This window comes from Lissotriton helveticus, chromosome 7 (genome assembly GCF_964261635.1).
Source record: "Lissotriton helveticus chromosome 7, aLisHel1.1, whole genome shotgun sequence".
In the NCBI taxonomy this organism is placed as follows: domain Eukaryota; kingdom Metazoa; phylum Chordata; class Amphibia; order Caudata; family Salamandridae; genus Lissotriton; species Lissotriton helveticus.
This window is the reverse complement of record NC_136068.1, coordinates 4411861-4428851: the sequence shown is the minus strand read 5'-3', so window position 1 is coordinate 4428851 and position 16991 is coordinate 4411861. Positions and strand designations below refer to the sequence as shown.

General features: G+C 56.6%; 1 protein-coding gene across 1 annotated transcript in view; it reads left to right on the top strand.

Moving 5' to 3' along the window:
• The window catches only part of NECTIN2 (nectin cell adhesion molecule 2), a 210121-nt gene extending 201126 nt beyond the window's left edge, over window positions 1-8995 (top strand). The window contains exon 10 of the mRNA XM_078651271.1: window positions 8596-8995. Within this exon, the coding sequence (XP_078507397.1) occupies window positions 8596-8778 (183 nt within the window). The 3' untranslated portion in view covers window positions 8779-8995. The remainder of the gene's footprint in view (window positions 1-8595) is intronic.
• Window positions 8996-16991: the final 7996 nt, after the last annotated feature.

Genomic DNA, 16991 nt, shown 5'->3' with positions numbered 1-16991 from the left:
CACGACCTCCCGGGGGAATCCTACTCGGGAGAAGATCCCCATCAAGGCCCGCCCCACCACGGGAGCGGTGATTGTTCTGAGGGGGATGGCCTCAGGATAGCGGGTGGCGTGGTCCACCAGGACAAGTATGAAGCGATGCCCTTGGGAGGTTTGAGGGTCCAGGGGCCCCACAATGTCTATTCCCACTCGCTCGAAGGGGGTGGTGACGACTGGAAAGGGTTGGAGCGGGGCCTTCACCTTCCCTCCGCTGGCTTGGCATGTCGGGCAGGTGCGGCAGTGGTTATGGACATCAGTGCGCATTTTGGGCCAGTAGAAATGGGTCACCAGGCGGCTGTAAGTTTTGTCCTGCCCCAGGTGCCCGGCGAGGGGCACATCGTGCGCTAGGTTCAACAGGAAGTCTCTGAATCGCAGGGGAACCACTAGCACTCGGCTGGCCCCCAGCTCGGCAATTTTCTGTTCACTATATAGGAGGTCGTGGTCCCAGTAGACCCAGTGGGACCCTGAGGTGTCCCCGGTAGCTTGGGCAGCGGCTTGTTGGCGGGTCCCCTCGAGGGAAGGGCAGGTCTTCTGTTCCTGCCGAAACTGTTCTCGAGTGGGACCACCCTCTTGGCGCCATTAGGCTAGTTCGGGGATGTCGCTGAGCTCGGGGTGGTCTCCGGGCTCCGAGGGCCTGGTCTCGGAGTCGCATTCTTCAGGGATGGCAGAGGGCGGTGGCTCGGGCCACTCCGGCTCCTCGGTCGGGGCGGCCTCGGTCGATGCCGGGGCTCGGGCTGCCATAGATCGGGTCGTCGCACAGACCCACTCTGGTAATCCCATCATTCCTAGGTGCTCTCTCCGCTCGACTTGGGCCCAGGGGGAGCTCTCGAGGTCGTTCCCAAGGAGGCAGTCCACGGGGGCGTCGTCCCGGACGGTCACCTTGAGGGTGCCCGACACTCCCCCCCATTCGAAGGGAATTCGGGCCATCTGGCATAGAGTTTCTGAGTTGTCGGCGGCCCTCACGGGGCAGCGTACGTTCGGGATGATCTGTTCGGGGGTCACCAAGTGGCAGCGGACGGCCGTCACACTGGCCCCCGTGTCCCGGAGGGCTTCGGTCCGTCGTCCATTGATGTGGACCCACTGACTGTATTTTCGAGTGTTGCTCGGTAGCGGGGCCTGGGGTACCAGGTCTCTATTGCCCAGGCAGGCTAGGGCCATGGCGGCCGGTTCATACTCCATTTGGTCTTCCTCGTAGACCTCTACGTCTTCTTCTCTCTCTTCTCCCAGAGCTGCAGCAGCGAACTGGCGGGTCGGAGGTCCCGTGGTGCCGGGACGCTGGTTCATGGGGCAGAGGGGGTCACTGGCATAGTGACCAGTCCGCTGGCATCTGTGGCAAGTAATGTTCGGGTGGGGCCCCGGCCGGGCTGGGGGGTCCCTCTTCATGGGCGGCGAAGTGTTACTCGGGGGGTTCCCTGGAGGGGGACCCCGGCTCGAGGCTGGCGGGAAGCTTCGGCTCGGGTTATGTCCTCCTCCGCCTCCCCGCTGGCGGGGGTGGCCCCGGCCGCCCTGACCGGTTTCTCCTATCGGTGTTCGGGGGACCCGGGTGCTCACCCATCGATCTGCCTCGACGGCGAGTTTCCGGGGCTCGGTTAGCTTGCTGTCGAGTAGATGCTGTCGGAGCTCGACAAAGCAGTTGTTGGAGAGGTGCTCCCAAACGATGAGGTCGAACAGCTGCTCGTAGGTGGACACTTTGCTGCCCTTTATCCATCCTTCCAGGGCCCTGCTATAAAAGTTCACGTACTCGACCCACGTGGTACCGGGGATTTTCTTGCAGTCTCTGAATCTCTGCCGGTACATCTCGGGGGTGAGGCCATACCGGACAAGCAGGGCGTCCTTCATGTGGTCATAGGAGGACATTACGTCGTCGGCCAGCTCCAACAGGGTGTCTCTTCCTTCGCTGACGAATCTCCCCCATAAGCCGGCACCCCAGTCTGATCGCGGAACGCGTTGCGCGGTCATGGCAACTTCGTACGCCTTGAACCATTGCTGGATATCGTCATTCTTGTAGTACTCTTTGACGATATCCTTCGGGATGTGGACCTTTGGGTCGGCCGGAGGTGAGGGGTTCCGGGCTACCGTGGCGCCAGCTTCTTCGAGTTTGGCTTTGATTTCGAGTTCTTTAAGGCCACGCTCGTGTTCGTATGGGAGTTTCTTTTCTTCCAATTCTCTTTGCCGCCGCCTCTCTTCCAGATCTCCCTCTAATCGCCGTTGTTCAAGGGCCATTTTCTTTTCTGCTAATTGGAGTTCTCCGTCCAGCCGGAGTCGGGCGAGCTCTAGTTCATGGAGCCGACTCCTCTCTCGCTCCCGGGCATCTTCGTGGGAGAGGCCCGGGTCCCTGTTGGCGGTTCTTTCCTCTATGGGGGCTATGACGGTACTCACGGGTACCTCTCGGACAATGTCATCGTTCGTTTGGGGCGGGGTCTCTCGGGACTCCACCCAGGTTTGCAGCGCTTCTTTGAAATCGTCCTTTGTACTTAGTCCAGTGGTAGCGATACTCCTCTAACAGGTCTTTCTGGAATTCTGCGGTCGTTCCAGCTTCCTTAGTAGTCATCGTGGCTGTGGGTCTCTGTCAGTAGTGACGTGTTACTCGCTGTACGATTTGCGTGGGCTCGTATCCCGTCGCTTGCCACCAATGTTGGAAAGGCGACCCCAGGGGAGACAGAAGGTGTCTGACTGTCCGCCCCGAGGCCCACCTCTCTGTATGGAATAGGCCGAGCGCCGTAGGGAGGCCTCCTTGGCGAGGCTCCTCTCCTACAATCGTAACAGCAGAGCAATCACACTACTTACAGATAGACACGACACAGGAAAGATGTTCACTAGATTCTTTATATAGGTATTCAAAGCAAGTTCTTGGCAGGGTAACAGCAAGGATCGAGGGATCCGCAATGTCGTGGTCTCGGGGGAAAGGGGGTAGCGGGACAGTCTTGGCACCCACTGGTGCGTGGATAGTTCAAGGGTTCAGGCCGCGACAGCGTCAGCAGGGCCTCGAAGGTAGCTCAACTTGGTCAGGCCGCGACAGCGTCAGCAGGGCCTCGAAGATAGTTCAGCTTGGACAGGCCGCGACAGCGTCAGCAGGGCCTCAAAGATGGTTCAACTTGGACAGGCCGCGACAGCGTCAGCAGGGCCTCGAAGGTGGTTCAGCTTGGACAGGCCGCGACAGCGTCAGCAGGGCCTCGAAGGTGGTTCAGCTTGGCAGGCCGCGACAGCGTCAGCAGGGCCTCGAAGATAGTTCAGTTTGGACAGGCCGCGACAACGTCAGCAGGGCCTCGGAGAAAGTTCAGCTTGGTCAGGCCGCGACAGCGTCAGCAGGGCCTCGAAGGTTCCAGGTGCAGGAGTTAAGATCAGGATCAGCCGCGACGAGGTCAGCAGGGCTTCGACTCCAGATACCACTGCTGTCTTGATCCGGGGCTGGCCCAGATAGAGGACTGGAGGGCTTTGATGTCCGGACCCTCGCGCCTGGGGGTCAGAGGGGCCGGGATGAAGGTGTCCAGACACCCAGCAGGGGGGCGGAGCCAGCGCCCAGGGAGCCGGGAGAGTGATCGATACCAGGCGTCCGGGGGCGGTGGCAGGCCCATCGAGACTCTCCTCCTCCGGGGTCTGGTCGAGTGGCCACTTTACCACCTGGGAGGATCCTGGTGCCTCGATGTCTGGGCTTCGCTGGGGTCGGGCCCGGGATGGCTGCGGCCACGTGTTCCGGGCGTGAGGGTCCCAAGATGGAGTCGGGCCGGAAAGGGTGGCCTGGTCAGGGTGCCAGGCTGGCAGCGTTGGCGAGCAGGTCCGGCCGGGGTACCAGGGAGGGGGAGAGCTGTAGGTGGCCCGGGAGGCTGCTTGCGCCGATGGTTCGTGAATGTGCGTGTCAGGGGGGTCGATAGTCGGTGAATGGAGGGCCGATGTCGTCCCGGGCCCTCCATGCGGACGGGGCCGGACCACGCCACGAGGCCGTGTCCAACAAGTGTGTATCAGTGGAGCCAGCAGTGTGACACATAGGACACAGTGTGCATCAGTCGAGGCCTCAGTGTGACACATAGGACAGTGTGTGTATCAGTGGAGGCAGCAGTGTGACACATAGGACACAGTGTGTATCAGTGGAGGCAGCAGTGTGACACATAGGACAGTGCGTGTATCAGTGGAGGCAGCAGTGTGACACATAGGACACAGTGTGTATCAGTGGAGTCCAGCAGTGTGGCGCATAGGACACAGTGTGTATCAGTGGAGCCAGCAGTGTGGCACGTAGGACACTGTGTGTATCAGTGGAGGCAGCAGTGTGGCACGTAGGACACAGTGTGTATCAGCGGAGGCAGCAGTGTGACACATAGGACACAGTGTGCATCAGTGGAGGCAGCAGTGTGACACATAGGACACAGTGTGCATCAGTGGAGGCAGCAGTGTGACACATAGGACACAGTGTGCATCAGTGGAGGCAGCAGTGTGACACACAGGACACAGTGTGCATCAGTGGAGGCAGCAGTGTGACACATAGGACACAGTGTGTATCAGCGGAGGCAGCAGTGTGACACATAGGACACAGTGTGCATCAGTGGAGGCAGCAGTGTGACACATAGGACACAGTGTGCATCAGTGGAGGCAGAAGTGTGACACATAGGACACAGTGTGCATTAGTGGAGGCAGCAGTGTGACACATAGGACACAGTGTGTATCAGTGGAGGCAGCAGTGTGACACATAGGACACTGTGTGTATCAGTGGAGGCAGCAGTGTGACACATAGGACACGGTGTGTATCAGTGGAGCCAGCAGTGTGACACATAGGACACCGTATGTATCAGTGGAGGCAGCAGTGTGGCACATAGGACACAGTGTGTATCAGTGGAGGCAGCAGTGTGACACATAGGACACAGTGTGCATTAGTGGAGGCAGCAGTGTGACACATAGGACACAGTGTGTATCAGTGGAGCCAGCAGTGTGACACATAGGACACCGTATGTATCAGTGGAGGCAGCAGTGTGGCACATAGGACACAGTGTGTATCAGTGGAGGCAGCAGTGTGACACATAGGACACTGTGTGTATCAGTGGAGGCAGCAGTGTGGCACATAGGACACTGTGTGTATCAGTGGAGGCAGCAGTGTGGCACATAGGACACTGTATCAGCGGAGGCAGCAGTGTGACACATAGGACACAGTATGCACCAGTGGAGGCAGCAGTGTGACACATAGGACACAGTGTGCATCAGAGGAGGCAGCAGTGTGACACATAGGACACCGTGTGTATCAGTGGAGGAAGCAGTGTGACGCACAGGACACTGTGTATCAGTGGAGGCAGCAGTGTGACACATAGGACACAGTGTGTATCAGTGGAGCCAGCAGTGTGGCACGTAGGACACTGTGTGTATTAGTGGCAGCAGCAGTGTGACACATAGGACACTGTGTGTATTAGTGGCAGCAGCAGTGTGACACATAGGACACTGTGTGTATCAGTGGAGGCAGCAGTGTGGCACATAGGAAACAGGGTGCATCAGTGGAGGCAGCAGTGTGACACATCGGACACAGGGTGCGTCAGTGGAGGCAGCAGTGTGACACATCGGACACAGTGTGCATCAGAGGAGGCAGCAGTGTGACACATAGGACACAGTGTGTATCAGCGGAGGCAGCAGTGTGACACATAGGACACAGTGTGCATCAGTGGAGGCAGCAGTGTGACACATAGGACACAGTGTGCATCAGTGGAGGCAGCAGTGTGGCACATAGGACACAGTGTGCATCAGTGGAGGCAGCATTGTGACACATAGGACACAGTGTGTATCAGTGGAGGCCTCAGTGTGACACATAGGACACAGTGTGTATCAGTGGAGGCAGCAGTGTGACACATAGGACACAGTGTGTATCAGTGGAGGCCTCAGTGTGACACATAGGACACAGTGTGCATCAGTGGAGGCAGCAGTGTGACACATAGGACAGTGTGTGTATCAGTGGAGGCAGCAGTGTGACACATAGGACACAGTGTGCATCAGTGGAGGCAGCAGTGTGACACATAGGACACAGTGTGCATTAGTGGAGGCAGCAGTGTGACACATAGGACACAGTGTGTATCAGTGAAGGCAGCAGTGTGACACATAGGACACTGTGTATCAGTGGAGGCAGCAGTGTGACACATAGGACACAGTGTGTATCAGTGGAGGCAGCAGTGTGACACATAGGACACCGTATGTATCAGTGGAGGCAGCAGTGTGGCACATAGGACACTGTGTGCATCAGTGGAGGCAGCAGTGTAGCTCACAGGACACTGGGTGTATCAGTGGAGGCAGCAGTGTGACACATAGTGTGTGTATCAGTGGAGGCAGCAGTGTGACACATAGGACACAGTGTGTATCAGTGGAGTCCAGCAGTGTGGCGCATAGGACACAGTGTGTATCAGTGGAGGCAGCAGTGTGGCACGTAGGACACAGTGTGTATCAGTGGAGCCAGCAGTGTGGCACGTAGGACACTGTGTGTATCAGTGGAGGCAGCAGTGTGGCACGTAGGACACTGTATCAGTGGAGGCAGCAGTGTGACACATAGGACACAGTGTGTATCAGCGGAGGCAGCAGTGTGACACATAGGACACAGTGTGCATCAGTGGAGGCAGCAGTGTGACACATAGGACACAGTGTGCATCAGTGGAGGCAGCAGTGTGACACATAGGACACTGTGTGTATCAGTGGAGGCAGCAGTGTGACACATAGGACACAGTGTGTATCAGTGGAGGCAGCAGTGTGACACATAGGACACTGTGTGTATCAGTGGAGGCAGCAGTGTGACACATAGGACACAGTGTGTATCAGTGGAGGCAGCAGTGTGACACATAGGGCACAGTATGTATCAGTGGAGGCAGCAGTGTGACACATAGGACACAGTGTGTATCAGTGGAGCCCAGCAGTGTGACACATAGGACACTGTGTGTATCAGTGGAGGCAGCAGTGTGACACATAGGACACTGTGTGTATCAGTGGAGGCAGCAGTGTAGCTCACAGGACACTGTGTGTATCAGTGGAGGCAGCAGTGTGACACATAGGACACTGTGTGTATCAGTGGAGGCAGCAGTGTGACACATAGGACACTGTGTGCATCAGTGGAGGCAGCAGTGTGACACATAGGACACAGTGTGTATCAGTGGGGGCAGCAGTGTGGCACATAGGACAGTGTGCATCAGTGCAGCCCAGCCGTGGGACGCAGGGCAGTGTGTGCATCAGTGGAGCACAGCGGTGGGACGCAGGGCACAGTGTGCATCAGTGGAGCCCAATCGGTGGGACGCAGGGCAGTGTGTATCAGTGGAGCCCAGCGGTGGGACGCAGGGCACAGTGTGCATCAGTGGAGCCCAGCGGTGGGACGCAGGGCAGTGTGTGCATCAGTGGAGCCCAGACGTGGGACGCAGGGCAGAGTGTGCATCCGTGGAGCCCGCCGTGGGACGCAGGGCAGTGTGTGCATCAGTGGAGCCCAGCCGTGGGACACAGGGCACAGTGTGTATCAGTGGAGCCCAGCGATGGGACGCAGGGCACAGTGTGCATCCGTGGAGCCCAGTCGTGGGACGCAGGGCACAGTGTGCATCCGTGGAGCCCAGCCGTGGGCGCAGGGCAGAGTGTGCATCCGTGGAGCCCAGCGGTGGGACCCAGGGCAGTGTGTGCATCAGTGGAGCCCACCGTGGGACGCAGGGCAGTGTGTGCATCAGTGGAGCCCAGCCGTGGGACACAGGGCACAGTGTGTATCAGTGGAGCCCAGCGATAGAACGCAGGGCAGAGTGTGTATCAGTGGAGCACGCTGGGCACAGTGTGCATCAGTGGAGCCCAGCGGTGGGACGTAGGGCACAGTGTGCATCCGTGGAGCCCAGCGATGGGACGCAGGGCAGAGTGTGCATCAGTGGAGCCCAGCGGTGGGACCCAGGGCAGTGTGTGCATCAGTGGAGCCCAGACGTGGGACGCAGGGCAGTGTGTATCAGTGGAGGCAGCAGTGGGACGCAGGGCAGTGTGTGCATCAGTGGAGCCCAGCGGTGGGACGCAGGGCAGAGTGTGCATCAGTGGAGCCCAGCGGTGGGACGCAGGGCAGAGTGTGCATCAGTGGAGCCCAGCCGTGGGACGCAGGGCAGAGTGTGTATCAGTGGAGCCCAGCGGTGGGACCCAGGGCAGTGTGTGCATCAGTGGAGCCCAGACGTGGGACGCAGGGCAGTGTGTATCAGTGGAGGCAGCAGTGGGACGCAGGGCAGAGTGTGCATCCGTGGAGCCCAGCCGTGGGATGCAGGGCAGAGTGTGCATCCATGGAGCCCAGCCGTGGGCGCAGGGCAGAGTGTGCATCCGTGGAGCCCAGCCGTGGGCGCAGGGCAGAGTGTGTATCAGTGGAGCCCAGCGGTGGGACGCAGGGCAGAGTGTGCATCCGTGGAGCACAGTGATGAAGCCTATTGTACAGTGGACATGGCACAGCGTACGGGGGCAGGTTTGGGGGCGCATGGCTATGGCGCTGTACCCGAGGGGACCCCTTGCACAGTCCAGTGGTCTGATTGGAGGCTTGTTTGTGTGTGGTGGAGGCCAGACTCTTGACACCTGAGGTCTCACTCTCTGCTTGTGTCCCCACAGACGCAGCCCCTCTACCAGGAGGTCACCGTGGACGAGGGCCTGGGGCACACCGAGGACCCCCCCAGCACCGAGGACGACTACCTGGAGCAGATCAACCCCATCTACAATGACTTGTCCTACCCGGCCTCCGACCGCTACCAGGACGACAAAGGCTTTGTCATGTCCAGGGCCATGTACGTCTAGGGCCCCTCGGGCCCCCCATGCTGGAGGGCCCGAGCCTCTGCTCGGGGGGGCCCTCGGTCAGTGCTCCGTTGACCTGGGGAGATCTTTAATGACCCTGTGCTCACTTCTGATGTCTGCTGAGCTGGGGAGAGGCCTCCGCTTCACTGGATGTTCCTGGTGGTTCCTCCGTCACCTGAAGCTAACACTGGAAGTGCCGCCCCTACTGACCTTACCAGCCCCTCCAGCCTCCAGCAGCCTGCAGTTAAGGGGCATCTCTCTCACCTTTCCATCTTCTGCCACTTTGGGCTGCCTACCAGGACCCACACCTCTCCAACTTAAAAATGAAGCCACATTGTAGGCCCTTCGGTCTGCTTTTGAGATGTTTCTGGGGGTGATGCCTGCCACCTCTAGGGGGTGATGCCTGCCACCTCCAGGGGGTGATGCCTGCCACCTCTAGGGGGTGATGCCTGCCACCTCCAGGGGGTGATGCCTGCCACCTCTAGGGGGTGATGCCTGCCACCTCCAGGGGGTGATGCCTGCCACCTCTAGGGGGTGATGCCTGCCACCTCTAGGGGGTGATGCCTGCCACCTCTAGGGGGTGATGCCTGCCACCTCTAGGGGGTGATGCCTGCCACCTCTAGGGGGTGATGCCTGCCACCTCTAGGGGGTGGTGCCTGCCACCTCTAGGGGGTGGTGCCTGCCACCTCTAGGGGGTGATGCCTGCCACCTCTAGGGGGTGATGCCTGCCACCTCCAGGGGGTGATGCCTGCCACCTCCAGGGGGTGAGGTCTGCCACCTCCAGGGGGTGATGCCTGCCACCTCCAGGGGGTGAGGTCTGCCACCTCTAGGGGGTGATGCCTGCCACCTCCAGGGGGTGATGCCTGCCACCTCCAGGGGGTGAGGTCTGCCACCTCTAGGGGGTGAGGTCTGCCACCTCTAGGGGGTGAGGCCTGCCACCTCCAAGGGGTGAGGTCTGCCACCTCTAGGGGGTGATGCCTGCCACCTCCAGGGGGTGATGTCTGCCACCTCTAGGGGGTGATGTCAGACCTGTCCTATGGGTGCATACATGTGCTGGGATGGGGTGACCTTCCATGTGCTTTGAGGTGACCCTGCTCATGACCTCCCTCGCTGACCCTCAGGTGACGTTTCTCTATATATCAGTCAACCTGAAGCATCATTTTTTCCAAGTGTCTGGCTGTCTGTCTCGCGCTAGAGAGCGCTCCGTCTCTTCTCTTCCTAATAGCTGGAGTGACGTCTCTTTCTTGGGCAGTACCTGCTGTCCATCTGTCTGTCCCTCACTACACCTCCTCCTACACGCCCACCTCTAGCCCTCGGTGTGATGTCTGCTCGCACTGACCGCCTCAAGGGTCCCTGGAGCACTCTGCCCTCCGTAGGTCACACTCTGGGAGTCATTCATGCTGGACATAGGGACTGAGCATCAGTCTGCTGCCTGCACCCACAGGGCAGGCCAGAGGGAAGCAGCTGATGGCATCTTTGTCATACGTGAAGGAGCAGTTCTCATATGTGAGCCCTAGCACCCGGTAATTGGAAAAGGTTATCATGTGTGAGCCCCCGCACATGATACGAAAGAGTGGTTCTCATGTATGAGCCTCCGCACATGATACGAATGAGCGGTTATGATGTGTGAGCTCTCACACATGATACGAAAGAGTGGTTATGATGTGTGAGCCCTCGCACATGATACGAAAGAGCGGTTATGATGTGTGAGCCCTCACACATGATACGAAAGAGTGGTTATGATGTGTGAGCCCTCACACATGATACGAAAGAGCGGTTATGATGTGTGACCCTCGCACATGATACGAAAGAGCGGTTATGATGTGTGACCCTCGCACATGATACGAAAGAGCAGTTATGATGTGTGAGCCCTCGCACATGATACGAAAGAGTGGTTATGATGTGTGAGCCCTCGTACATGATACGAAAGAGCGGTTATGATGTGTGACCCTCGCACATGATACGAAAGCAGTTATGATGTGTGAGCCCTGGCACATGATACGAAAGAGTGGTTATGATGTGTGAGCCCTCGCACATGATACGAATGAGCGGTTATGATGTGTGAGCCCTCGCACATGATACGAAAGAGCGGTTATGATGTGTGAGCCCTCGCGCATGATACAAAAGAGCGGTTATGAAGTATGAGCCCTCACACATGATACGAAAGAGCGGTTATGATGTGTGAGCCCTCGCACATGATACGAATGAGCGGTTATGATGTGTGAGCCCTCGCACATGATACGAATTAGCGGTTATGAAGTATGAGCCCTCACACATGATACGAAAGAGCGGTTATGATGTGTGAGCCCTCGCACATGATACGAATGAGCGGTTATGATGTGTGAGCCCAAACACATGATACGAAAGAGTGACTCATGTATGAGCCCTCGCACATGATACGAAAGAGCAGTTATGATGTGTGAGCCCAAACACATGATGCAAAGGTGCAGTTATTATGTGTGAGCCCCCACACATGATACGAAAGAGCGGTTATGATGTGTGAGCCCTCGCACATAATATGAATGAGCGGTTATGATGTGTGAGCCCTCACACATGATATGAATGAGCGGTTATGATGTGTGAGCCCTCGCGCATGATACAAAAGAGCGGTTATGATGTGTGAGCCCTCGCGCATGATACAAAAGAGCGGTTATGATGTATGAGCCCTCACACATGATACGAAAGAGCGGTTATGATGTGTGAGCCCTCACACATGATACGAAAGAGCGGTTATGATGTGTGAGCCCTCGCACATGATACGAATGAGCGGTTATGATGTGTGAGCCCTCGCACTTGATACGAAAGAGCGGTTATGATGTGTGAGTCCTCGCACATGATACGAAAGAGCGGTTATTATGTGTGAGCCGTCGCACATGATACGAAAGAGCGGTTATTATGTGTGAGCCCTCGCACATGATATGAAAGAGCAGTTATGATGTGTGAGCCCTCGCACATGATACGAAAGAGTGGTTATGATGTGTGAGCCCTCGCACATGATACGAATGAGCGGTTATGATGTGTGAGCCCTCGTACATGATACGAAAGAGCGGTTATGATGTGTGACCCTCGCACATGATACGAAAGAGTGGTTATGATGTGTGAGCCCTCGCACATGATACGAATGAGCGGTTATGATGTGTGAGCCCTCGCACATGATACGAATGAGCGGTTATGATGTGTGAGCCCTCGTACATGATACGAAAGAGCAGTTATGATGTGTGAGCCCTCGCACATGATACGAAAGAGTGGTTATGATGTGTGAGCCCTCGCACATGATACGAATGAGCGGTTATGATGTGTGAGCCCTCGTACATGATACGAAAGAGCAGTTATGATGTGTGAGCCCAAACACATGATACAAAGGTGCGGTTATTATGTGTGAGCCCGCACACATGATATGAAAGAGCGGTTATGATCTGTGAGCCCTCGCACATGATACGAAAGAGTGGGTATGATGTATGAGCCCTAACACATGATACGAAAGAGCGGTTCTCATGTATGAGCCCTAGCACATGATACGAAAGAGCGGTTCTCATGTATGAGCCCTAGCACAACATACAAGGTCAGGTTTACTCTCTGACGCTAAGAGTGGCACTGCAGGGGGGTCACCCCACTGCAAACTGATGGCAGCGAAGGCGGACTGTCCCCCCTACTCAAGATTGCAACCGTGACTCCCTAACCTATGCTAAGGCCGCAAGAGTTCCTCCATAAACTAATCCGTGTAGGGCAGCGCGTGACTCCCTACCCTACTCGACACTAGGGCCGCAAGAGTTCCTCCATAAACTCTACTCCGTGTAGGGCAGCACGTGACTCTACCCTACTCGACACTAGGGTCACAAGAGTGCCTCCATAAATTCTACTCTGTGGTAGGGCAGCATGTGACTCCCTACCGTACTCGACACTAAGGCAGCAAGAGTTAGTCCATAACCACTACTCCGTGGTAGGGCAGCGCGTGACACCCTACTCGTCACTAAGGCAGCAACAGTTTATCATAACCACTACTCCGTGATAGGGCAGCGCATGACTCCCTACCCTACTTGACACTAAGGCTGCAAGAGTTTCTCTATAACCTCTACTCGGTTCTAGGGCAGCGCGTGACACCCTACCCTACTTGACACTAAGGCTGCAAGAGTTTCTCTATAACCTCTACTCGATGGTAGGGCAGCGGATAACTTACAACCCTACTCCACACTAAAGCTGCAAGAGTTACTCCATAACCTCTACTTCGTGGTAGGGCAGCGTGTGACTCCCTACCCTACTCGACACTAAGGCTGCAAGAGTTCTTCCATCAACTCGACCCGGTAGTAGAGCAGTGCTTGACTCCGAACCCTGCTCGACATTAGTGCATCCTCTAAGTTACTCAGTGCCGAACCAGCACCTGCCTCCAACCCTACTAGGTATTAGGGCTGCTAACATGGCTGATAACCCTACTCAACAGAAGAACTTGGTGTCTGCGAGCACTACTCAACACTACTCCATGCCTTCTGAGGACCCCACGGCTCACCCCTGCTCCGGCCCCACTGTGCGGTGCCAGCTCTTTTAGTAGGTGGTGCCGTCTCCCTGGGTCTCTGCCTGACTTCCCCCCATGCCTACATCTGCTACTACATCTCCAAGGCCTTCTTCTGAGGACCCTAAGGCCTCCCTCCTGTCTCCCGGGGTCTCTGCCTGACTTCCCCCCTCCCCTCCCCCACCCACTACATTCCCAAACTCTGCCTCCAGGCCACACTGGACGCGCCCCTTCTGCCCCCACAGCCCACCTTGGGTTTCTTATCTGTGAAACAGTAGTAGCTGCTGATTGTATTAGTGCCCCAGGGTCACGTGACCCCGGGGCTGCTGCTGGAATGTGAATATTTTATAAAGAGTTTTGGGCTGTCACTCAAACAGCCTCATTCCGTCCAGGAATCGAGGCGACGGTCATTCCAATTAAGGTGTTTTTTAATTTTGTTTTGTGTTGCGGAATCTTGTTCAAATCATGAAACATTTGTTTATAAAGTGAATCCCGAGTGCCTTTTATCTCTTGATCCAATTTAGACAATAACATAAATATTTTGATTAAAAGCTCTGTTTTGTAAATAAACTGTTTCTCATATGTGGGTGCTGCTGGGTATTTCTTAAACGAAGAGTGAGTGTGTCTGACAGCGTTGGTCTCCAAGCGGGGGCGGGGGGGGGGGCAGTGCCGCGATCTTACAAGCCTTCCGCTAGGCACCCGACAGCAGTGCTATCCCTCAGGGTGCACAGGTTTTACAGGCTCAAAGTTATCCCGACAAGTAATTATTGTATAGTTCTCAAGAACCAGAGCTATCCTTCACGTTGCATCTATCCTACACACCTGGGCCTTAAACAGCAGAGCTATCCCTCAGGTTATGCCACTCGTACTCTACCAGGCTTCAGACAGCAGAGCTATCCCTCAGAATGCACAGATTTTACAGGCTCAATGTAAGAACTGGGACCACCAGGTTCTCCGGGGGGTAGCTTGGCTCGAGCAGGAAGGCGGCCAGGGGCTTACGTGTAAAGCAGCTACTTAACACACTCATCCACTGAGACAAGAAGTGGGCGCAATAATGGAGACCACACCAGTAGTTGTGTTTGAAAATCAAGATCTTTTATGTAGGCTTTAGATCAAAGCAATTAATGCATTAGCAAATCATCAGCATTTCATTAAGTACCTCAATAAAGCATTTCATGGAGGCCTTTCAAAACGCATTTCCTGTAAAATGGTGAAACACTTCATTAAATATTTCCAGTAAAGCAGAAAACTTGCAGTAACACAGCTTGTCGCGTGTACTCCTCAGCAGGCTAAGAGGGTAGTTTCATAAACCATGGATTAACATGCAGGGAGCAGTCATAAGCATTTCCCCTTGTAAATATCAACAGTGCCACACCAGGCGTTAGGTTATCAACATAGTGCTGGAGTAAATCACTAAGTGTCAGAGTTTAATCCCACCAGGATTCCTTGAAGCCCGCCCCTGCAAGAAATTCAGTACAGGGAAAGAGATCACCACTTCATCAGCAGGCTTGAGGACATATAAGCGGCATGAGCAGTAAATGGAGCATAAGGCTGTCACCAGGCACCAACCGTCAATGAGGTGAACGACCTTGTTACCAATTTGGCCTGACCGTTAACTCAGTATAAACCTGCATTCAGGCCTAGCCACGGAACCTGGAGGGAGTCTGTCCCTACATAGGCACGGGGTATAGACCCGTCTATTCTCGAGGCTTAAGCCAGGTCTCCCAGTTACTCGCAGCTCTTGGGGGGCCAACAGGGCCCAGTCACAGTGTTCCCAGGGGGAGGGGCGAACTCAGGGCCCAACCGGCCTTCCGCCCTTCTCCGCTGGGTTTACCTCTTGTCTTCGGCCCTCCCGGGGCCTCACCCTGCCCGGTGCGGCGCGGGGACAGCTCTGGAGCCCCGGTGCCGGGGCGAGGCAGGACCAGCGCTCGGGGCAGAACGGAGGGGGCTCTCTGGCTCAGCGGCCCCCTCTGCGAGGAGGCACGGCTTTCCACGGGCGCCGGGCCTTGTCAGCGGTGCTCGGTGGTGACAGCCAATGGCTGTGCAGCTTGGGCGGGGGCGCGGCCGTTGACGCGGCGGCGCTCACGTGATGTGGTACAGCCCGGCTTCAGGCCTAGTGTGCGGCGAGCGGCGGCCCTCTCCTGGGATCCGGGGCCGCCGAGGGGGCACAATGCTGGCGCGGAGACACCAGGGGGCCGGAAGGCGGGTCACTGGATGCCTGGCGAGGCCTGAGGAGGATTCCAGCGGCCCTCTCCTGGCACACGGGGGCCGCCGACGGGGACTCAATCCCGGCGCTGACGCCGCGGCCACCAGTGGAGGATTCTTGGCGCTACAGGTGGGCACAGACAGCGCCGGGCCAGCGCGCTCAGCTCTGAAAGCGCTACGGGGGCAGACACGTGGGCGGTCTAGCGCTCACACGGTCTCAGCGTGAGGGGCACTTTACAGCAGTTTATGACAGGCAGTCTTTGACCCAGCGCTTGGAAAGGGGGTAGATTACAGCGCTTTCCAATCATACAGCAAGTAGGTCGGCAGGATGTAAGGCCGAGAGAGTCAGTCAGGGGGAGACAGGCAGGGCAAATTAGGCCCAGATGGAGGCAGGGGTGCACAGAGCAGCACAAGTCCAGTACCTGGTTGATCCCCCAGCAGTCTCTGGTTGTAGGCAAGTAGTCTTCTTGGCGCTTGGATGGTTCTGCGCCCTTAGGTGATGGTTTCTTGAAGTTGAGGGGGGGGCTTGAGTTGGAGGCTGGATGAGTTTTCCTCAGGTCACTGCAGATGGATCCTGTGGTCCCCTACCGCTGGGCCAGATCAGGGGGCTAGTCTAGGACACCTCACCCAGCTTAAGAGGCAGCACCTAAATCCTGTCACTCCCAGTAGCACAGGTTCCTAACTAGGCCCTCCCGCCTAAATCTCCTGCGCGGGTTCCCCAGGTGAGTGATGCCCCAACTGACTAGAAAAAGTTCCCTCCCTTGCTTAAGTATGCCCAGGTCAGGTGACCACTCTCTAAGGCGGCAAAAATCCACCCCGCCTTTCTTCTGGAAGGTTCCAGGAGCTTCCCCACTCTACCTATGGACAGGGGATGGGAGGCTGGCATTGCAACATTGTATGGGGTCCCAGCCAGCTCCTGGCAGCTAGGGTGCTACACTATAAATACCACGCTGCAGTAGCAGGGGCCAGTGGCAGCCATGTTTGGAGTAGGGAGCACCTGCACCCTAACATGAATTAGCCAAAAAAGGCGCCCTGAGACCTAAGGGCCAACAAAAAGAAGGTGGGAAAAATGAGGCAAGGGCAAAAAAACACAGGGAAAGACCACCCTAGGGCTGACAGGTCTAACACTCAGAGTTTAGGCAGCAGAGCTATCCCTCAGGTTATGGGTCTCTCACTCCCCCAGGCTTCAGACAGCAGAGCTATCCCTCAGGTTATGGGACTCTCACTCCCCAGGCTTCAGATAGCAGAGCTATCCCTCAGGTTACGGGGCTCTCACTCCCCAAGCTTCAGACAGCAGAGCTATCCCTCAGGTTATGGGTCTCTCACCCCCCAGGCTTCAGACAGCAGAGCTATCCCTCAGGTTATGGGGCTCTCACTCCCCAGGCTTCAGACAGCAGAGCTATCCCTCAGGTTATGGGGCTCTCACTCACCAGGCTTCAGACAGCAGAGCTATCCCTCAGGTTACGGGGCTCTCACTCCCCAAGCTTCAGACAGCAGAGCTATC